The following is a 24818-nucleotide window of genomic DNA, read 5'->3' as shown; positions in this document are numbered from 1 at the left end:
GCCCACATGGGATATATTTGCTTTTCTGTTAATAAAGGATTCAGAATTTAATGTTAAGAGGTTAAAATATTAGATGTCTCATCATGGAATATTAATCCAAATTAGCAACTCTTTAATCTAGCTAATAAAGGCTAAGAGAATTAACCCACTAAAGAAGGATATTTGAAGACACTAATGTGATTTATTTTTTTTCTCCTGAAGAATCAGGAATGTGGGAAATAAACATCTATGTTCATGACAGTCAGCTGACTTCTGCAGTTCTCCTCTGTTCCTGTGGAAAAGTCAGAGTCATTATCCACACTGCTAATCTAGTAGTGCTCCTATATACCTAAGGAGTAAAACCAGAACAAGTAAGATGGACGCTCATGTGGACACTCCTGATGAACATAAGCCACAAGAGGAACAGAAAACCTGCAGTTTCTTAGGCAGCCAGCCAAGAGCAGGAGTGATTCTTGGACTTCTGCGCGACAGCGCCAAGTTGAACTTTACAATGGAAGTTAATCCTGTGCAGTCAGAAAGAAAGGATGCAAAAAAGGAAATCCTCATAACAGTATCTTAGTGACTAAAGAGTTGCAGGTCCATACAGACGATGGGGTACCTCACAGTATTTCTGACTGTTGGAAGAGACATGGAGCTGACTGTGTGAACAGATACATGCCTGCCATGGAAGGCAGGAAGAACGGAGCATGAGAGATGCTGCACATTGTCTTTCTTGGATTCCCAAATTTGAACAAATCTCAAATTTCAATGGACTTAACACTGTACAGAGAAATCAAGATGCCTCCTAATCGGTCCATGAAAGCCAAATACAGGACTGCACGTTAAAGAATCATCTCTGCCTGCACAAACTTTCTTAAATTGAAAGAGCTTAAAATTAGATTGTTAGTATTGGTAATGAAATTAAAATCAGAATTGTTCTCTACATCCTACTTGCAAGCCAGTGTATTTCAGTACTTGTGAGTAATGCTAAAGAGCCAAAGACTTAAAATATCTAAAGGGATCTGTAATTTTCTCTGTAAACAAACTGAGGGTAAAAACGTTTTAATAAATACCTCCCAGCCAAGACCAGCTACAAAATCCTCATAGGCTTGACTTCCCCCAGTATTCGTAAGAATGGAGTGTTTGTCTTCTTGTCCCTCAGCAACATAAAACACTGCAATCTTGTGTGTCTCTCGGCTGTAAAACAGAGAATGATCACTGCATGACAGTGCCTTTACTAGTATGAAACCAAAATATACAAACAGGACACACAGAGCATGGCTTTTAAAACATCAAAAAAGACAGCGGAAGTAAAGTACAACTGTACGGCTTCTTTTTGAATACTTTCTGTATTTCCATAGTCTTTTCTAGTCTGGTCTTCTCTAGACCCTAAAGTTTTGCTACACATGAACAGCATTTAGCCACTTCATCACTTCTAAGATGTAGGATGGTGCTGGCAGTACCGATTGCTAATGGAACAGCTGGGCTTCTGAAATGAGCAAAACCTGTAACACAGGCATTATCGACTCTGCACTGCCCATTAACAGCAGTGCCTTGTTGAATGCTGTGGCAAATGCAGCTTATGCAAGAATCTTTAAGTACTATAGCAATGTCTTCTGTTCACAGCTTGCTGTTAGACACTGGAGCAGCTGAAGGTGGTTTCTCACACTTTTAAAACTTCCACTGGATTTTATTTCAACTTCTACAAAAACAATTCAAAGTTTTTAATTCTGTGCTGCAACTCCAACTAGAATTCCATGTCTTCAAATACCAGCAGCATTGGAAAACAGCTAAACAATTAGCCAAAGCTTAAAACGTGGAGACTTTGACATATCAAAGTTTTAAAACTATTCCACATTATGTATACAAATGTTCACATTTTTAAGTTATTTTGAAGTTTGTTCTATCTCGTGATAGTCTACTTGTAGAGTTTCACTCCACAAATAACACCAATGTAACTTCAATAACACCAATACCTACAACACAGTGCAAAATACATTAATAATTTACAAAACTATTTTAAAAATTAGTTCAATTCTCTATGCAATTAGGGCCATTTAAGTACAAGCACAAAACAAATAAGTAGGTAGCTATTAAAGAATTTACCATTGTCTTGAGTCCAAATTTCTGAGTTCTCGAAGTAACTTCTCATTTTTCTTCAGGAGATGAAAGCTCCTTCTAAATAGAGAAATTTGTAACTCTTTTATCACCTGTTCACTGATGGACACAGAACAGTACAAGAATGGTACAAGAATATTTCCGGGTCCATTCAAGAACAGTCAACAAATGCTTTTGCCTTTTCCATAGTCTTTTCTTAAATAAAATATTAAGTTATCTTTTAAAAAACATACATGCAATTTTTTGTTACTACAGGAAATCTTCTACATCCATTATAGCCCTGAGTACAACCTTTACTTCTTTCCACTTTCTTCTGTCAACCTATTGGATTCAACTGTGGTCAATCTCTTCTCTACAGAAGAACAGACAGAACTCCCTTTGACATATATAAGCCGCACGCTTTTCTAGGCCATAATATATATGCTTAGTGACAAAAGACACTCCCATAATCTACTGTCCTAGGGAGTTAGTGCATTAGACACAGAGCTTTTGCTATTCTAAACTGCTGAAGAGAGCAGAACATAGCTCACTAGTCACCCAGCCAGTTAAAGAAAAAAAAAATTAAAGAAAAAACAAAACAGTATGTTAGAGCAAGAGGCACTTTTCATTACTTTTAAACTATGCTTAAGATGTTTCCCACAAAACACAGTGGACTGAATTTAAGAGCTGACTGTTCAAAATCAGACTGCCTTGAAGAATTGAAGACCCAAAAAAAGAAGGGTTATAACACCAAAATTTTGTCCGAGTCCAGTGATATCTCAGTGACACAGATTATTTTTGTTTTACAGAAAATATTTCAATGCCTCTAATATGGAATTTGACAGCTATGGCAAAAGAAGATTTCAGAAAGACCCTGAAATTCTAGGATGCTAATATTTGTACATACCCACATGTATATGCAGACATACACCTAACTACACCCCCACAAAAATAATAATGTAAACAGAGACATTACTTTTGTAACTGAACATGGCTTGTCTCCTGTTGTTCTAAACAATACCCAAACATTGCCGATGCTGAAATAAATTGTAGGGGATGCATATTTCTCATTAGCTAACACAGATGCAATGCTTTGAGGCTGCATGCAAGCGTGCTCTTAGCAGGCAAAGCAGCAGGACACTGTCCAGCAACACAATAGCTGAGAATATGACACTTTCAGAGTCTCATTCTGGCATAGAAAGGTAATGATTTTTGCAGGAATATATATGGGAAGCAAAGAAAGCACAAAAGATGCCTTCTTTACCCACAGTAGTACTCCTTAGTATAGCTGGTGAAAAGATTATTAGAAAAGATATCACTCCTTCAATTCAGCTTGCAACACTGTTCTAAGGAAAGAATATAAATAGCAGTAAAGGCAACGGGTTCCTCCTTTCTGTCTCTCTAAATGACAGATTGAAATGCAGAATAAAACTGCCATTTTCCCCTTAGTTGCACATCCCCTCTCCTCTTTTGTTGGCTGGCCTGGAGTATTTTTGGCTTAACCCACTCTATGATCAACTATTATTACACAGTAAGAACAGCACAATTCCATAAAAGAAAGTTCTTAAATTGTGAGTCTTTTCTTTTTACCTTTTATCCCAAGAATTCATTCCCAGTATACTGAGAAGTAATCTGCAGTAGTAAAATGCTGACTGGGGCTTTTGTGAGGTTGGCTCATCCTGCTCCATAGCCCTCATATTTAGATCATTGAAATGCTTTTCAACAAACTCCCTCTCTTCTGTGTGCTGTTTCAGAATTGCATTGATGACATCATTCTCCTGCTTCTCTGAGATGCAAACTGGTTGAGGAGCAGGAATGTTGAGTGAGACACCAGTTCTCTGTAAGCATTCAGGACTTGTAACACCTAAATACTGCAGGAGCTCATCAAGGGCATCTTCTTCATCCCTAATTGTATCCCACGTTGGTACAGTGTCTCTAAATTTCCTTTTTACTTGGAGTGTAATTCCATCCCTCGCAGATACATCCTCCACATGCTCAAAAGATGAAAGAGCATCTTCTGGTTTATCTTGTTGAGATAATGAAAGTGCAAAAGACGTTTGTTGTGAAGATCCACATAAAGATGATGGTCCATACAAAATGGCCGAATCCCATGAGTATTTGCCAGATAGATCACGCACTATAATTCTAACATTTGAATTAGCAGATGCAAGTCCAGCAGACAGTCCTCCCCCAGGCATGTCGTCTTCTGCTTGGATTTGTATGCAAGACACCAGGGAAGTATTGTTTAACACAAAGAATTGAAGGTTTGGGTTCTCAAAAAGTTCAGGAGAAAGTTCAGGACTTTCACTGTAGGGATTGTCATTGTTTTCACACACTTGACTGGTTAGCATAGCAGGACCTCCGCTCATAGGATAGTGGCCTAGGTGATTGACTAGATGTGTTATCACAGTACGAGCAGCAACAGAAATTAATCCTTGTTGCATGTGAGTTTTCACTGCAAGAGAAAGAACACAGGTTTTAAAAACACAGTTCAGAAAACAACACTGAGATTTATGTACTTCTTTTGGTGTCCTCTTATTCGTGAGTTTTAAACAGAGGATGAGTGCTGCAAGGTCAGGATACATTCAACTCAGTAATGGAAAAGATGTATTTTGATGAACACTGGCCTCATATATAAATAGCATGAAAAATCGTTAGAGAGTTAAAGCAGCATCTTCATTATCTTACAGCCTACCACACCTCCTTTACCATAGCTTTGTAATCAGCATGGTTCTTCCAAAATACACAATTTCTTAATCTAGTGAAAATAAATCTTAAATTTCTGATGAAGAAGAGATCATAATTGTGTTTTAAGAAGTCAATTTCCAACTGCAATAGATTCTTATATTTATACACATCATTACATTGCGGAAAAAAAAAGGAACATAGATGCACAAAACCTCTAATCCATCTTAATTTCCCCAGGCAGCATACAGCTGTAGGCTAGGTTGAGAATAATACTGGATGATTTTAAAGTACCAACTCAAGGAATGGGCTATCTATACTGAATACAATCTAACAGTAGCACAATTTTCAAAAAGCAAATCTTGTGCCCTAACTGCATTTTAAGAAGTTTCAGGCTGGAAAACCTTGGAGGGAGAAAGAGAAGTTAATTGTGCCTATCTAATGTGAAATTCTTTGTTGCATACCTTCCACTTGCATGCAACATTATCTAAATTCACAATTTCTTAATGTTTATACCACACCCTGCTAACCCAATACTTTACACTGATTGGGATCATCTTCTGTCAAATCCACTCTACATCACCCATGAAGTACAGAGCTGGTCAAAGCGACTTTGTCAGACAGACAACCCTCAACTGGCTCAGGGTACCCGCCGAAGAACCCATACACAAAAGTATCACACTATAGAAGATCACAGGTGGAAGAGAAAACAGGATCAATATGGCAAAGCAAATATTTCTGCAGCATCTCTCTTGTAACAGGACCTGGATGGCCTGAATTTGGGATTTACAAGGGGAAGATAAATCAAGACTGTATTCTTCAGGAATACATCATATACTTTAAACTCTATTAAACACTGAAAACTGCTGCAAACACTTGCCACCTTCCTTCTCACCAAAATCCATCAAACTAGAATGTTCTGACCCATGTTGCTTTTTCATTCAGTATTTACTGAGAAAACATAACCTCTTGGACATGTAAGTACGGTATAATTAGCTCACGTCCCTTTATAGTGTGTATTTATACACAATAAAAACTAATGTTTAATAAACAAATTTCTTTTTGCAGTTTAAGGTGTCTTAATTGATTTGACTGGGAAAATAAAGGCAAATTCGTAATGCGTACTGACTGTCCTGACAGATCTTTAGTTTCTGAAGCACTGGATGGATGCATTCTGCATCTGCATAAATAAACAATTAGTATATATTTGCCTTCCCTCCCTGCCCCCCCCAAGGTTTGGGTAAAGCATGTAAGAGACATTTGGGATTATGGCTCTTCTCTACCTTTAGGGATCTGAATTGCAAAAAGGGAAACATTTCATTCAATTAATAGTTGGCAAAATCAACTTAATTTTTACACTAATCCAAAACTCAGATAAACTCCAATATTTTAATGAATTAAGGCCTTGAAAACTAATATAAACAAATTAGATAGTATATTTTTATTATCTATAACCTTCCTGAGGTTTAAAATTTACAAACTCAAAAACATTCAATGAAGCTGAACTAAATGTCTAGATATTGATAGCATACAAGGAAATTAAGTTATAGTGCCATCTGCTGAAATATAAGAAGGAACTGTAAGCAAGTTTATACAAGTCAAAGAGAAAATAAGTTGGATGCTTGAAGAATAATTTATCAGTGCAGTACTAACCAGCACCTGGACAATGCAGAGGCTGGCTCATCTTTGTCAGGATATTTATGCCAAATGTTTAGCACTTGGCACTACACAGATAAGGCAATACTCTATTCAGGTTCCTAGGTGCAAAGATGTGAGCTTCCCAGCTACACGAATCACAGAATCATAGAATTGTGTTGTTGGAAAAAACCTTTAAAATCATCAAGTCCAACTGTTAACTCATCATTGCCAAGTCCAATCACTAAACCATGTCCCTAAGCACCACACCTATGTGTGTTTTAAATACCTCCAGGGATGGTGACCACTTCCCTGGGAAGCCTGTTCCAATGATTGACAACCCCTTCGATGAAGAAATTTTTTCCTAACAGCAAATTTAAACCTTCCCTGAAGTCTCGTAGGTTAAATGCCTTTGGTTAAGTTCTGAAAAACCTGAAGAAATGAGAGGGACCTGTTAGCATATAAGTTATTACTATTACTGTTCTATGGCAAACCCTAAAGATCTCAAACCTGACTATGGCTGATTGTACCTGTGTGCATGAACTTACTCCCTCAGAAGCCTAAGGGACATATGGAAAAGAAAGGTGATACAGGGATACAAAGAGCGAAGCATCGAATTTAAATCTGGAAAGTCCATTCCCAGTCCTACCACAGTCTTTCTCTGAAAATTTTACTCTTGAATTAAAATTTAAAAAAAAAAAAAAAAATCAAAACCAAATTGGGATACAAATCTGTCGTTGCCTCTTTTATAAATTGAGAACAGTATTTCTCACTGAGTCTTCCCTCAGAATACAGTATTGTTGATCTAAAAATGACACAGAAAACTTAAATCAGAAGTATTAAGAGAAGCATACTGAAAAGTAACCTGTAAGATGTAACCTGTTATATTGAAATAAAATAAAGCAATCTTGAAACATTTTTGCCACACAGCAAATCAGATTTTGGTGATGGTTTCCCTTAGCAAAAAACCCCAAACAAAACAAACCAAGTAATTCTTTTTGAAAATATGATAATTTTAAATTAAATTCACAACTTAAAGGATACATTTTAATAATTTGTTCCTAGAAACACATCTCCTCAATCAGGAACAACCAGACATTCAATATATTAGCACTCTTAAAATAAGTATCTAAACCATGGTCTTTGTTTCTGGAGGGCAGATCAATAAATGCACTAAGGCAAGCCATCACAGGTTTACCACAAATTCTACAAACCAAGTCATATCATGATACACTAAAGCAGTCTAGCTGGATGCTTTGCCAAACTCTCTTCTTGAGTGAACACATCTCTGCTCTCTTTACAATGGTACAGTGCTCGGGCAATGTAATTTATATGTGTACATGATCACTTGGTAATTTACTAGAAGCATTTTTTCAGTCCCTGAATTTATCTCTTTTGTGGAAAGGCTGAAGGTCCATCACCATGAATTTCTATCAGTGGCATGAATGGAGAATTCCTGAATTTCCTTAAGATGTGTTGTTAACTCCTTAATTCAACTTTGGCTGAACAGCTTCTAAAAAACTACAGTTATGTAATAGAAGGAAAAAGTAATGACTGAAGGTGGAATTTAACTCTGCTCATCCTTTTAGCTATCTAAAGCATGATGCACCTGTACAGACTGATTCATCTCAGTTAGAAGCCCAAATTGGAGAAATGGGATGAATCACTCTCTGGGAACACTTCTCTTTCTCCATTACATTCAGAAGGAGCCTAGGAGAGTTCAGTTTAGCTTAGCTACCTGTATTTTACATTACTTAAGGAAGTCTCACTCCTTTCTAATTCTAAGCTTCAGGTATAGAGAGATGCAGTTACAGAGAACCCATGTCTAGAATGTCCCTCACAAAACACAAACTATGCTAATCTGGATGCACCATGTATGAAGTGTTTTTTAAAAAGCATACTTTTTGTCTCCTTTCAGTAAAAAAGCAAAGAGCAAAGCCTTAAAAGTACTTTATATTTCTATATTTTAAATAAAAGCTAAGATTAAACATCAGAAGGGGGAAAATTTTTAGGAATTGAAATATATTAGGAAAAATTATCAATCTATGAAAAAAAGTTTAAAATATGTTTGGAGAAATATGACAAATGGGGGAAAATCCATGGCAGATCATGGCACAACGCAGTCCAAGTCAGCTTTCGCACATCTAAACTGTACAGTGAATGGCTATAATGCTACACTACCCTTGGAGAAAGTGTACCTCTGTCAGTGTGACACTGAAACCAGGCTAGTTAGGTGCAGTTAATTAGCACAGACAGCACTTGTATGCACATATCGTAACTAGAGGAAGCTGTTGTCGATACTAGCTGGAGGAACAGTTCGTCAACCTTCACATAGACAAGCCCTGTGATTCCTTAGATGTATGAAAGCACCACAGACTTGCTGTCTCCAAGTTCTGATGATGCAAGAAAAGCTTCCTACTGATGTCTTTATTGCCAGCTGTTAAAAATTCATTCTGGTTTAAATATAACACTTTAATATACTTAACACTGAATTTCAAAATTATTCTTTGTGTTTCTTATACTGCAATCTAGCACTTTACCTGAAACCTATAGAAAGCAGGAGAAAGACAATTTCACAGATAATCCTAAGTATAGCAGATTCCTTGTGAGAGATAGGAAAGTTACTGGAACAGAGAGGGGAATAGTCCTCTCCCCACATCACCTGTTTCCAGAGGATTTAACAAATCTTTGCTGTGCCCTTTATTGCAGGGCTTGCTCCAGCCTCTCAATAGATCCTGTCCCCACTACACAGCTGTATCACTGAAAATCTCGTATCTTCACGGCCTCATACCATACCATACTGTTGCTAAAAACTTGTGATGGATCTGACCTTGAACAATAGAGGCATAACAGGCTATGTCCATCACATCTATTAAACCGATCAAAAGCACCCTGTCTTAAGAATTCTGGTGTTTCAGTACTTTCAGCTTTTCTTGTGACCTAAGGAAGGAGACTAGCAATCCCCACCCGGTCTTTGTAAAACTTCCCTGACTTCCCTACAACTGCTGTCCCGCCCATTTCTACTCCTTCAAAACAGATACCATGACAGCACTTCTACTCTACTAAAAAAGCAGTTGACCCACTGGCAATACAGCTCTGCTGCTAGCTTGCACTAATTGACACCCTGTCTTGATCGAGTCCCAGCCTGGTTGTTATCCAGTAACTTTACTCCTCTCGCTCCTCCAACAATGCCAGGGAGAACAGATGCTGTGCGACCAGTTAAGCACTGCCAATTTTATTCTCTGCCTGGCAATGTGGACTAGAAGTGCCAAGGTTGCAAGACCAGGGTTGCATTATAATGCTGTAGTTTGCCAATTAAATTTCACGATCTGATTTACAATTCCAGAGGCCTGAAACTTTAAAAACATATGGGGCTTTCTTAATCCATCTGGAGAGATAAAAGGAACATCTGAAATTACTTTTATTTAGAAATTTAACAAGAAATCATTAAAGAACAGATCACATACGGAAATGCAAAATGAAGATATCGATGCTAAGGCTTTATGCAACTACATTCATTTAAAGAGAAATCTATTCAGGGTTGTCTTTTCAGATTGTCAGATTAAACAAGCCACACAGCATTTGCTGCTAACCCATAATTACAGATTATTACAGAATACAAAGGATGCCAGGCATAAAAAGCTACTACAATTCACTACACTGTAATAGAACATGCAGTGGAAGTTAATTTTGGCAAATGCTTTAAATATTAGCTTTACATAATATGTATAGGTGAGACTGTAATTAGGACAGAATGAATCCTTCGAAGCCTCTTTCATTCTGACCCAGCAGATGATTACTTTTTACTAATAAGACCACAGCCATTTGACAAAAAGCCAACTATAGTACCTTGCTTCATTCTTCAGTAAATTTAATAATTACAGCTCCTCCTGCCAATAGTTCTCAAATCAGACTTGTTGAATCCAATACCGAGCTTATTAGGGGACAGCTCTATGTTTAGAATTCTTTGGCCAAAAAAGTACTTGAGGATGATGAAGCATGCCTTAGACAAGGGCACAATGATTAGCCATTTTCTCTACATAAAAAACAGCACGTAGTCACTACAGACCACAAAATCACCTGCTGTTAGCACACAGCTGCTACAAAGAGCTTCTGCATTTATCTGGTTCTTAATACCTTTAAGGAAGCCTAAATGGATCAACTTAATATGGAGGGAGAATAGCACTACACAGAGTTTCTGGTATCAGTATTAATCTCATCTTTTTCAATTTTCTTCCCAATGTAGCCATCTGATATTTACTAGATATACTGCATAATATGCACTACTCCTCCAAAGCTTAGTTTCTTGATTCGTTATTTTCATTTTCGAGTTCTGAAGAAAATGTTAATTCCTGGGTCTCTTAAGGTTCTAAGAAGATGAGAGCAAATTTCTCTCTTTTTAGATAACTCTGTGGTTTTAAACGGTGTAAACAGATTGACAATGCATTATGATAGGTTAAAAAAAAATAAATCAGAGAGAGCTTTCAATATTGCAAGTTCAGACAGTAAATAATCCAAAACATTCATAGAAAAAGGAGCAAAATTAAGAAAAAAAAATTAATTTACTGAAAGTAAAATGAAACACAACATTTATCCATGTTGCAGTACTTAACACTTTTTGCTGATACACAGAGCACAGAAGAATCCATATCAAATCAATCTTCATGTTGTTCAGAAGATACTTATTTCAGTTAATCGAACAGTAATTGCTCAAAATTATGTTAGCTCATTCCATACTAATGGTCCTTACCTAGTGTCTAGGTATAATTTAAAACTTATGTCTTAGACAAACACTTCAATACTGGAAAGCCAAGATAAAATCTTTTTGAAAGCAAACGTATTCAGGCAATTTGACAAACCTTCAGTGACTGGCTGAAGTTTAGAAGATCTCTCCGAGTCTGGAGAATGCAGTGGTTCTGGTTCCTTCAAGCTTTCTAAATGCATAAAAGGATCGTAATCCACACATGCCAAATCAGAAAGGCTTAGAGGAAAATATTTAGGGTTGCTAAAACACTGAGACCCATAGACGCATCCGTGCAGAACCTAGAACAGCAACAGAATTTAATGACATTAACTACTAGAATTTCTACTTGATAGTTTTGTAAGAAATGAAGTTTATTTTCATTTACATTTTTTTAATTGATTTGTTACAATTAAGTAGGCAGGACAAAACGTTGGAAAATTTTAGATGCTTAATGTTTACAGACACAAACACTCGTTTGCAAAGAAAACTGTTAAAACAGTGTCTACACTGACGTGGAATTTAACAATAAAGAAACAAGAAATAAAATTTACAGCAAATCACTAAGCTACCTTTATTTTTAGATCTCCTATCTTCTTTAATTACATATGCTAGGTCTAAGCTGCTGGAGGTTTTAATCCTCTTCCCTTGCAAAAAAACATACCTACCTTTGTTCTGTGTCCCTACAGACAGCAATTATAACTTTGTGCTTTTTACTTTGCTTATTGCTAAATAAAATTGCTTGGTATAAAAAACCTACTTCCTCATCTGTATTAAATGTATCGCTGGCCTTCAACAACACAATATCTGCTATCGGTATGACATGCAAAGTCACTTGATTAAACATCACAAAATATAAGACAAAATTAACAATTCCAAATATAGCAAAGATCAAGTAGTTACATCGAAGAAAACATCAAAGAACTAAGACAGCTCTCCACTTTTCAGCAGTAGAACGGAGGTCAGCTTACAGAAAAGTTTTGTCTTCATTTCCATGAAAACTGACACTGCCTCCATGCATAAAAATTCTCATTTAGCGAGTAAAGAAACGCGTACCTTATATATACAATTAAGAACAGATCTTTCAGTCTTGTCATTTTCTGCTCCTGTGGTGTGAAGAGGCTGCAGCAAGGTCTTTAACGGCAAGGCCATTATCCAATCCAATAAGCACAGAAGTAAAGAAACCACCAACTGGAACGAACACTTTCAATTACAAATCAATTACACCAGCACCTGCTACTTCACATGTATCACTGTATTTTATGTCTCTGTTTTACTTTCTTTTCTCAATTCAGTAGAGTCAACCTTCTGCCATAATGGCAGGTCACACTTGTTTAAAAGCCACTGTATGTTCAAAACCTACAGCATCAGTAAAAACTTTGGCTACTGAGATACTTAACGAAGACCATCCATACAACAGTTTCTCATCATGGTAAGTCTATGAGCAGACACTGTGCTTAAGAGGATACGCATGATTTTTCAAAATTGATTTGCAGGGTGCTGTTTTTAAAATGACAGATTACACAGGTAAAAATTAAAGTTGATGCACCATTCCGCACATAAATCTCACTGTAAAGTGAATCAAGGATTACACAGAACTGAACTATTTCAGTTGCATTTAGGGCTTTATAAAGTACACAGAATTTCCTTCAGAACATGTCAATAATGCTACGCAGCATCAGGTACCATCTGAAAGAAATCCAACTGCTTTCTGTATTGCAGGCTACTCAGCAAAAGAACCAACTCCCTCTAGGGGATGGTTTTAAAGACTGTAGAACAGAATCAGATTAAGATACACACGCCACCCCCCAAATTATTAATAACTTACTGGCTTCAAATAATTATTTTTAATTTTTAAAACTTAGCTGCGGCAGAGGAAACAATTTGGATAAATAGCTGCAAGATTCTCTAAAATCTTTCCCAAGTTAAATAAAAGTCTTTCAAAGAAAATCTACTTAACTAATTTACTAATAAACGACATATAACCATCACACTCATTTCACATAATACGTTACAACTTTGTCTCTCAGGGGCACTGTATAATAAGCCTAATGATGAAGAACACTGAATACTTTTCTATTAAACCAATTTTTAAGAAACCCATTAGGACTAAGTTTGTCAAACTAGGTAAGCCAATTTTTTATATGATATTTGATGTAGAACGATCAGCACTAGTTCATGGAGAAACTTGTTGATTTATGGGAAGCATCTCAAGTGGAAAGCCGGCTAGCTTGGCATACTGCTGTAGTCTATGACAGCCCCTGCCTCCTCACAAGCAGAGAGGAGAGGCAAAATGGAGCTCTGGAGGCCAAAATGAGCAAGAGATGAATGACAGCTCCTGTGGGAATGGGTGGCCCAGAACACCAGAGCTGCCAGCAACAAACTGCACCAAAGTGCCTGAGTTTAAATGACCACTGAGCCCCACAGTCCTAGAGCAAAGCCAAATAATTCAGAAGAGATACAGCTTCTGGGAGGCAGAAAGTACTACTGTGAGTACCAGGTGAAGAAGGAGCCTGTCTTAGCTAGGGGACTCAGGCTCGCTGAAAATACAAAGAGATAGCAACAATCGAATTCATCTGAAGAGTACAGGCTATCTTGCTCAAGAATGTACTTACAATAGAAAGTGTAAAAAATCATAACCTTATAAATACTTTGAAAGGTTTTCTCTACAAGTTGAGAAAATATTTTCACTGTAAGACAAGTTTGAAAAATCTACATTACTGTCTTTGCTTGTAAGTTCACTGAGGATAAGGAAAAAGAAGACTTTTTAATTACTGAAAACAATCAATCTCAATTTTAAATGCATATTTTCCTACAAAAACTTCAGAAATTCACTTGCATAAAGAATACTTCTGGAATTCTGAGAAGACTATACTGTATTATGTTTAAAGAGCTGAATCCCTACATTAAGGCATAGCTTAAATTTTTCAACAATGCTACATCACACACCTTTGCAATAAGATCAACACGTTAAAAAGAAATGAAAAATGTTTACCCTCTTGTCTTGTTCATAAGAGGAAGCTTCTGTACTGGGTAGCAGATGGGTAATAGTTGCTATCAGAATCTGGGAAAAATATAGCATAGTTTCTTTAAAATACAATTTAAATATGTAAGTTTAAAATAAATTTTTAAGCAGGTAAACGTGACACAATACTAGATTCATGGTTAAATTCTATTAAAGTTATTTTGATACAAATTACAGTATTCCTTGCCACTTTTTTTTTAAATAAACCCCTTTTAATTGAATTTCACAGAAGACATTGAAGGAATATGGTCTGCTTGACTGAAGTAGGTGCATTAGTGACAATAAAATTACAGAGCTACTCCAAATACTCAGGCAGGAAGAGAATTTGATTCAACACACTTGCAGGGTGCAGGTAGGAGCGTGACATGGGTTTGTGCATGCGGCTATTTTAGGTCCATTATTTCTTAGAACTACTAGAATTTGTAAACACCCTGCCTCTACTTAATCAACAATACGACTGCAGAAGAGCAGAGAAATGCCTGCTATACCTCTTCAGAGGCTTCCACACAATTCCCTTTCCAGTTTCCTGGGAGACCTCTATCTTCTCTCTGTGGTTCAGAGTCACAGAGGCCATAATCTATTTCCTTGTTATTTAAAATGTATTCAAAATAATTATTTTTGCTTTATACTGAAACACTTTAATGCAAAGTGTTTTGCATACAGATATGCAAAAATACAATTGCAGAGCCGTATTTTAAGTAATCACTTTCTCACTAAACTTAAACTTATTTGAAGATATTTAATTTTTAAAAATATCAGACTTTATTGGCAACATATTTATTCATGTAAATAGTGACATAGTTGTATCTGAGAAAAAAATAAGCATGATATAGCCATTTTACATGTTAATACTGAAGTCAGCAAATAAGTGTGATGTGAATCCCTACTGTTAATGTTCAGTAAGATTATGTTTATACAAATTCAATGTTTTGTGAAACATACTTGTCAATATTCTGGTATTTTAATTTCATGGAAACACATTTTACTGCTGCATTTAAAAGAACTAAAATTTTCAAATTTTTAAAAGTTACTTACCTGAATAATTCTTAAAGGTGAATCAGCTTGATACACTTGAAGTCTATGTACATAATGTATCAGCATGTTCAGCATACTGCAGGCAACTTGGGCTACTGTTTTATTTGGAAACTAGAAAAAAAAAAAACACAGCACAATAACAATGACTACGTGATTTCACATAAGAGTACATTAGGTGGTAAAGTGGTCAAGAATTTCACTGATGGTTTTATACAAATAGCTCCTTATGTACCTATTTATGGGAGAAACAGAATTAAATTTTACAAAGTTTAAAAGGAATTATTTTAGTCATAACCAAATGTTAGCAACTAACATCAAAGGTTTGGGACAGACAACCAGGGAGTTGCACGTAGTGAGGGAAAGGGGAGCGGAGTCTCCTAACTAGCTGCAGACTGGTTAGTAGGGTATCATGGAGCCAGAAAGAACAAATTCTTTTGTTACCTTAATGAACATTAATATTAATGCATCACTGCAAAAAAAGCAAGGATCCAATTCTGAAATCAGAGGTGTTTGTTGAGAACCAAGGCAGGTGAACAGCTGCGTATCCAAAATGCAAGACATATTACTTATAGTGAGACCAACAGTTCTGTTTGTTAGTGACTGCTGTGTACAGCACTTGTCTGAATGGAAATGAATGCACCTCGGCTTCTGTGCTTAATTCCTCTTTTTTCTGTCACCTTTTAAAGGCAGGAGAACATTGCTGCACTGGAGCCTGCCTTCAATAGTTACTAAAATGTTTAAGTTACTGTGTTGGTCAAGGCAAAAATGAATCCATTTGTACAGCTAGTCCCCAGCTTAGGAGTGCAGGGCAGCATCTATCCCAAAGTGAGAAAACAAAGAAATGAAGAGATAGGGATACATTTCCCTGAATTGTTAATGTATAGGATGCATAATTGAGGCTTCTTCCTTCATTGCACTTGCCATAAAACATTAAGCAACAAGCATAAAGTGAATTTTCCAAGTGAATTTTCTCCATCTAGGACATGAAAATCCTACGAAGCGAAGCTAAAGACAAATCTGAGGAAAATGGTTATTAGCACAACAAAACTACAGACTTCAGAAGACAGCACAAACCACAAAAAAGAAAAAAATAACATGCAACAGCCCCATGGGAAGAATTTCAAATACATTCTTATTCAAGAAAATACTGTGTCTTTACTGAAAACAAGTATTCCAAACCATAATACTAATGAATCCCAAATCACTCAGAAAACAATTAGATAATTCACACTTTAATAATGAAAAATCCTATTCTATTTCTCCAATGAAGATGAGCGACATCAAAATTCCTGCATTATTAAAAGAATAAAAAAGTAGTTTAAATGTTTTAACCTCACTTTACTTAGCAGTGAAGCTGTCACAGGGGTCAGCTTTTAATTAAAACATGGCAGGCATCTTGCATCTGCAAGTCTTCCCAGAGCTTATGACAAGAATACCACTATTTTTTATCCCCTGTAAGACAGCCTCTCTCCATGCTGTGAAAGTACACTGTAAGAGCACAGTAAGCAGGGCACAGATTCTAATGTTCAAGCTCGACTGACAACCAAAAAAATTAAATAAAATTGAAAGCATAACAATTTGATTATAGAATTTGAGATCAAATCCAGATTGCTGGAAACATCCTTACAAGTTTGCAGAAAAAACCCAAAGTCACTGGAGAGGACAAAAGGGGTGGACACACTAGAGCAGCTTAAAAAGGAATATCCAGATTACTGAATTTAAGAAAAAAATTACCTGAGAAAAATGCCTGGAGACTTTTCAGAGTCTTTGAATAATCAGAGTCTTTGAATACTAATAATATAAACAGGGAGCACTTTCTTCTTTTTTTTTTTTTTTTTTTTTTTAAAGAGGATCATGAGACTTTAAAATGGTTTATGCAAATTATTTAACCTCTATCTGTTCTCTGGTTGAAGAGAATTTTTTAATTTATTTTTTTTTAATTTAAGAAAGGGTACAAAAGTCAGTGAAGACATATATTTAACAGAGAGGCTGAAGGGTATAAAGTAATGAATACGAATAAAGTTCAAAGCTTGTGCACTCAAATTTTCAAGTCTTATTCATGGGAAGGGCACTGGGTAGGAAGTTTTGATCAAGAATACAGAGATTGGCCCAAACAGATCAAACCCTTCACCTACTTCAGAAATCTGTCCCAGCATGGTCAATATAACATATTTCAAAAGAACACAGGGACACTTTAGAACAGATAGTCCTAGAGCTGTCTGTCCTGGAAGGATGTTTTCCTAAACCCAAGCAGCAACACTGGGTTTATGCTGGATGGCAAAACAATTCACGGCTTTCAAGTCAGCTGCTTTGTTCTGACTTCTTTTCCAAAAGCCTTCGGAGGTGGCATGAAGGCAGCTGTGTGATGCTACAAACATTTCACTCACTGTTCTCTGTCTCTGGAAAATGCTGTATGTTATAAAGCATAAGAATTCACTACTTTTATATGATTTTATATTTAGTAGTGTAACTGTGGACATAATTTTTTAAAAGTTACTCAATGGAAAAAAACCCCCACTTTCAATGAACTGGCACTCTGCCTGGTACCTAACTCGCAGGGCTTTTCTCGGAAGGGTAGTCTTACCACACTCTTCATCTTTGCAAGGGTCCATTGCTTCTGGATGTTACATTAGTAATTTAACCATGTCTGTACTGGCAAATAACCTACGTTTAGCACTCATTCAACTAAACCTGTACAAGACAGTTTTGTGACACACCTGCAGCATTTTGGAGAAGAGCATAACATAATCGGAAGATGCAGGGGTCTGGATGGCTGGTTAGGATGGATCCTTTGTGCTCAGACTTCAGCAGCGGTTAACACAGATACAGCAGTATCGCCACACTGCTGGGAGAAGCGCTAGCTATATTCACAGTGAGCTGCTGGACTGCAGTTCTGAATATGCTTCTGTATTTCCGAAACAGGCATCTAATTGTTGCTAACATTTCTGCTCAATGTTATTTGCTCAATTGTACTTAGTAAGTTGGATGAGGACTATAGCTCCCTATCCATTAATTTCTCCTGAAAATAAGAAAATAATCCATTCTGGGAGTTCAAACCTCCAACTACTTGGAAGCCAGGAGATTGCTTAGGTAACAAATTAGACCTGATTTGTTTCTCCCATGATATATTTATGAACTTTTCATTTCGTGATTAAATTCGATTGTGACTGTATAGCACTGCTCAGAACATGAGAAAAGCCAACATGCTCTGGATACTTTTGCCAAAGCAAAGCAGAAATATAAAGATCTTTGTCTTCTCATTCAAGAAGTAATTTATGTTTAATATAAATGAGATACAAATAATTGGTTTAATAAATACGTCAAAGAAAAATAAGAGAAATCACAGTGAATGTCTGGATTAAAAATAGCTCAAACATTGATAAATTGCAGAAGTAAGATAAAAACAACATCATTTGCCTAATATCAAACGTGCACAGGAACTTGATAAAATGTACTAGTTAAGGGATATTAAAAAGCAAGGGGAAAACCCTGGAAGAGAGTATTAGTGAAGCTGCAAAGGATGAATGTGATTTTGCAAAACAGGAAATTGCAATTTAAAGTCTAATACTAAAAGCCCTGCAGCTACCCATTTTAGACATAGACTCAAATCCTGCTTCACAGGATGTGATCAGCTGATTTGCTAAGATACTTTTCAGATTCCCATTGCTGAAAAGAATAGTTAGTCCCCAAAATCTGACACAAGCCATGTATAACAGGTGTACACCCCAATTTTTATCAATGTATATATACAGAAAGATTAGACTATTCATTGAATTTTGATGTAAACAAAAAGCAGGTAGAAAGGTTCTGAAAATAAATTGGGAAATATTTAAGAAGTTGAAGATATTGTTCACGAACATGTGAGTTTGCAAAATGCTAGAAAATAAGATGTTTTCTGTAATATTTGTTATATTTAACAATATAATATTTGTATTTATATAAAAATATATATTTAATATTTTTATTTATTCCATAAAATATAAACAAATATGAAAAAGATTTGCAAGAACTAGGAAAACAAAAACACTCACTAAGGAAAAAAAGCCCGAAAAGTGCAGCTTTTTAACAGAGGTGATGAAAGGAATATACTGTTGATATACTACCACCAATACAAAAATCTCGTGACCAGAGTTGAAATCCAGTGAGACTAGTGAAAACTGTCATTCACAAAAAGAAAGTCAGACAATGTCAGAAAACCTCTTCTATTCAGAAGCATCTTACATAGGCATTGCACCACAATGAACTAGCTGCATCTGAGCAAGCTGCATTTGAAGGTGAGAATCACTGTGCAGACTAGCCATGTTTAACAGATTCAATTAAACCAGCAAATACCAAAACAGTAAATCATCTTAGATTTCAAGAAATTAGTGTGAAGGTGTTTATATGAATTGCATGGTGACCACCAGAGATCTTACAAATTAAGTTTCAGAACCATTGTACTGGGTGTAGATGGGAAGGTTTTGGTAGCGGGGGGCTACAGGGGTGGCCTCCGTGGGAAAGGGCCAGGGACCCACTGCTGTTTTTCCCCTGTTCTCCCCTCTCCTGCTGGGGGTGGATGAGCGAGTGAGTGGCTGGGTGAGAGTTTGGCTGCTAGCTGGGGCCAACCCACCACACCTATTAAAAAGGAAAAGTTAAATCCTTCTGAAAAACTGTAAAATTACCCAGTGTGGCAACATGCAATGGGAAATAAATTTTAATGATACCCATAAAAACAAGGTGCTCTTTATTTCTCACCAAGATCAGAGTTCTCATTATTCCCTTTCAACAGGTAGTTTATTCACATAAACTTTGATGCCAACTCTTGACTTGTCTTTGAATTCAGATTTTTTCTAACAGTTACTGCCTTGAATGACACGTCCTGGAATGAGCATAGAAAAGCACTTTGCCACAGGAAATCAAACACCCTCCAGTGCTTCCATGCATGCGGCATAAGTACTCTACGACTCTGTCTAAATATCTAGCCAGGGCAGAGAAGCAATAATGCATAATGCCAATGTCTCTCAAACTCAAAAGTGAACAGGCACAGAATGTAGTGTGGATTTGGGGATAATGGGATTTGCTTGGTGGGGGCAAGAAGAGGGCAGGTGAGCAAGCACATGAGAAACTTTGGGAAACTTCTGCTTGATCTTTGCTATTTGTCACCTGCCCACTTTCTTTCCTGTACCCCTCTTACACTGGATGCTCTGCTCAGTCTGGTAGCCAAAGAATACAAGGCAGCAACTTGGCTTGGGACAGACTTTTTGCATATGATGGCAGATGGCTCCCAAAACCAGGATCCCTTCCAGTTTCCTCTCTATCCTGGTCGTTCCCTTTTGCAATGCGTCAGGAGAATGTACCATGGAGGCTTTAGGAGTACTATTAATCAGAGCTGGGGAACCCAGGATGCCAATTAGGAAAGAATGTGACTTACCTCAGCATCTCTTTTGAAAGAGTTCAGAAATCCACCAATTAAACTGAATTCAGTCTTTTGTAAGGATTGAAAACGAGACTGTGAAGTAAGGATGCTAAAATACAATCACGAAAGGCAAAGTATCTTTACATGTAATGGCAATATATATTGTAAAAGTGTTAGTCTCTCACCTTTAAAGAAACACAAATCACATTCAATGCTTCCTTGATCTGAGGATGGTGTGATTCATGAACTAGCTCCTCACAGATCCAAATACCAAGGCTGCAAAGAGCAACACATCTGTAAAACAATGTTGGAGAACAAGTTGTTGAGAAACATGACACAAGAATGTGCAGATTTTATGGTTTATGACATGTCTTGCTAAAGTCCAACAAATATGTCCTTAATATTTCAAATTAACTACACAAAAACCTTTAAAATGCTGTAACTTATTTAAAAATGAGCAAGAAATCCCAAGTGCCCTGGTAAAGGCACAGGAAAGGACAAAGGAAGCACTCTTCTGAACAACTGAAAAATCCAAGACATCAAAACTTTCTGTATCTCTATATGCTTTTTGGATTAAAAATACTGCCTGAAATCAATGTATGGGAAATTGCATATACAGTTTCTTAAGACAAAGTAAAAATTGTGGGGGGAGGTTCCTTCTCCCCAATATGAGAGTTTTCTCATATTTATTTACAGCTTCTGAGACACAGAGACAAAAGAGAGGAATGTTATTCGTGCATAGATATTTACATTTTGTTTTAGGTTGCCAATAAACAAGGATGAATAGAGGAGGGGTAAATGAATGCTAGAGACAGTACACATTGTGATTAAATACTTTTGTTGTTGTTTCTTCACTTTAAATCAGGATATAGAAAAGAAGTGTAAAGGTAAAGAATCTTTAGATAGATGTGTTCAAATCAGCAAAGATGGATGAAATTTGTTCAGAAACGTTAAGGAGCCAGCTTAAGCAATCTCTGAATCATTAGTAAATATCTTCAAGAACATAGGCTGCAAATATTTTGGAAACAATTTCAGAATTCAAAATCCTCTGGATAAAATTGGAGAGTGATCCAAAATTGACAAGATGAAAGCTGGTCACGAGAACTGCAAAGCATTACTTCTGGGAAGGAAAAATCATATGCCAGAATAGAAACAGAAGTGACTATGAAGCCTGTGCTGTAGAAAAAGGATTTTAAGGCTACACAGAGTCATGAAACTCCTAACAGGTAGCAAAAATACACCCTGGAATTAGTTCTATGTATATAGTGTAAATAAGATGTCGAACCACCCTCTTTTGTACATTGTCACTGAAATCTCAATTGCAAGACTGCCTCCATTACATTTTTATTTATATAATTTAAGAATAAAGACAAGCTTGAGGGAGTCTAGGAAAAAAAGTGACAAAAATAATAAACAACTTTGGGAAATACTGCATATGGAGGAAAAGTTGAAGGGCATACAGAGTCTAGACGACAATTAAGGAAGGAAATGATAAGAAATCTTCTGATGTGCAGTAAGTCACTGAGGAGTTTAATTTCCAGTAGAGAAGATTTCTCCTATATACTGGTCATAAAACCAACCAGACTGTAGATAGATAAATATTGGAACAATCAGTCTAAGATTTTTGTAAATTTCTTCTTTGAGAAAATTTTCAGGACTGTTTAGGCAAGCAACTGCCAGGAATGTTTTAAATACGCATCAGTGTCGGATGAGGGGGAGCAATCTACAACTTCTGCTATTTCCATAGTATGTGTTTCAATCCTTTTTGAACAAAAGGAAAGAAGAACAAAGCATGGATTTAACAATAAATGTCCTGAGTCAGTTTGTGTAAGCTGACTCAGAAAATAAACCTTTAGTATACAGAAGAGTAGATAGCTCTAAGGCTGTGTTACTATTTAAAATTTTCTTCATGCTACTGAGAACCATTCCGCATCTGATGGCATACTGATGTGCAAAATATCCAGGAGCCTGTAAGGTTTCTACTAAGAACATCAGTTCCATTATCATTATTCAGAGTAGTCACTGAAAAACCGTGTGGTTATAGGGCTACAATGTTGTTATTAAAGAATCACAGCCTTAACAACACAAGCAGAAGAAAAGATGAACACTGAGTTCATCAACCTATCGCTTCTTTTTCAGACTGTCAGCAGCAGGAGACGTATTTGATTAATACAGTTATTAATCTTTATAGATGGAGATCTGAGAGTAGAACATATTTCAGACAACTGACTTCCCTGAAGCTCGGTTGGGTCAAGCATGTAATGAAACACAAAACATTGATGCTTTGTAGAAGAGAGAAGGAATAGAGATTTATAGCTTGGGTAACAACAACAGCACTCAGACTTGCTAGAGATATACAAAGCTATGCACCTAAGTTCCAAGCAATCTAAGTTCTCTCCTAGAAAACTGCAAAGACAATTAAGCCTCTACTTGCGGCTGAGCTGATGTGGCAAAATTGTAATGCAGATCCTAAATATGACCTCTGATAGTAACCCAGGTGAACTCTACTGCTGTGAGCAGATGGTATCAGAGAAGTTATCACCAAACCAGACAGTGGACAAACTGCCACTGAGGAGTAAGGCCGTCGAGCTTCAGGAGTTGTGGGAACATCATTATCCCCACAATGAAGACATACCCTTCCATCTCCCAAAAGGAGGAGAGGGACACAGGTAACCCAAAGAGACAATGGGAATCTATTCCTTTTTAATCTTCATTTAATGTTATTACACACAGTGGTCCAACTTTGCATTTTGGGGGCAGCATACTTCAGCTTTCTGAAAGACCACACATGCACATGTGCCTCTGCTCCTATATACACACCCTCACAGCTAGACAGGATATGGGGACATGCACGATGTTCCCTTCCCAGCCACACTGTCAGAACTGAAGATGCTAACACTGTGTGCTTCAAAGCCACAGGATCAATAATAATAATCTGAACCAACTGGATTTAAACCACTTTTTTCAAAAACAAAATGGAGAGTGTTACACTCTTTAGAATTCAGTTTTGCAAAAGAACATTAAAAATGAAATGAAAATGATCTCAGAACATTCCTTCCTTCCCCTGTGCCAAGAGATATTACCAGCTCAAGTGAAGAACAGGTAGGTGGGATGACAAAAACTGCTCTTGGTTTTAATCATAGAATGGTTTGGGTTGGAAGGGACCTTAAAGATCATCTAGTTCCAACCCACCTGGTCTTAAACACTTCCAGGGATGGGGCATCCACAATCTCTCTAGGCAACCTGTTCCCGTGCCTCACCACTCTCACAGTAAAGAGTTTCTTTCTAACATCTAATCTAAGTCGACCCTCCTTCAGCTTAAACCCATTACCCCTTGTCCTGTCACTACACTCCCTGATAAACAGTCCCCCTCCAGCTTTCCTGTAGGCCCCTTCAGGTACTGGTAAGCCACAATTAGGTCTCCTTGGAGCCGCCTTTTCTCCAGGCTGAACAATCCCAACTCTCTCAGCCTGTCCTCGTAGGAGAGGTGCTCCAGCCCTCCGATCAGCTTCGTGACCCTCCTCTGGACTCTCTCCAACAGCTCACTGTCTCTCCTGTACTGGGGCCCCCAGAGCTGGACGCAGTACTCCAGGTGGGGTCTCACAAGAGCGGAGTAGAGGGGCAGGATCACCTCCCTCGACCTGCTGGTCACACCTCTTTTGAGGCAGCCCAGGACATGGTTGGCTTTCTGGGCTGCAAGCGCACGCTGCCGACTCATGTTGAGCTTCTCATCAATCAATACCCACAAGTCCTTCTCCTCGGGGCTGCTTTCAATCCATTCCTCGCCCAGCCTATAGCTGTGCTTGGGATTGAGCTGACCCACGTGCAGGACCTTGCACTTGGCCTTGTTGAACTTCATGCGGTTCGCACGGGCCCACCTCTCCAGCCTGTCAAGGTCCCTCTGGATGGCATCCCTTCCCTCCAGCGTGTCGACCACGCCACACAGCTTGGTGTCATCGGCAAACTTGCTGAGGGTGCACTCGATCCCACTGTCCATGTTGCTGACAAAGATGTTGAACAGTGCCGGTCCCAGTACCGACCCCTGAGGGACGCCACTCGTCACCGTTCTCCACTTGGACATTGAGCCATGGACCACAACTCTTTGAGTGCGACCATCCAGCCAATTCCTTACCCACCACGTGGTCCGTCCATCCATCGAATCCATGTCTTTCCAATTTAGAGACAAGGATGTCATGTGGGACAGCGTCAAATGCCTTGCACAAGTC

The 24818-nt window shown here is 37.5% G+C and overlaps 1 protein-coding gene across 1 annotated transcript in view; it reads right to left on the bottom strand.

Annotated features, from left to right (window-relative positions):
• RALGAPA1 (Ral GTPase activating protein catalytic subunit alpha 1) overlaps window positions 1–24818 on the bottom strand; it is a 139879-nt gene that overhangs the window by 43414 nt on the left and 71647 nt on the right. The window contains 8 exon segments of the mRNA XM_075753973.1: window positions 1053–1176; window positions 2086–2157; window positions 3667–4531; window positions 11256–11439; window positions 12194–12328; window positions 14133–14201; window positions 15198–15308; window positions 20778–20886. Coding sequence (XP_075610088.1) covers window positions 1053–1176; window positions 2086–2157; window positions 3667–4531; window positions 11256–11439; window positions 12194–12328; window positions 14133–14201; window positions 15198–15308; window positions 20778–20886 — 1669 coding nt within the window.

Source organism: Balearica regulorum, chromosome 5, assembly GCF_011004875.1.
Source record: "Balearica regulorum gibbericeps isolate bBalReg1 chromosome 5, bBalReg1.pri, whole genome shotgun sequence".
Classification (NCBI taxonomy): Eukaryota; Metazoa; Chordata; class Aves; order Gruiformes; family Gruidae; genus Balearica; species Balearica regulorum.
The sequence above is the reverse complement of the archived record's forward strand: the minus strand, read 5'-3'. Positions and strand labels throughout refer to the sequence as shown.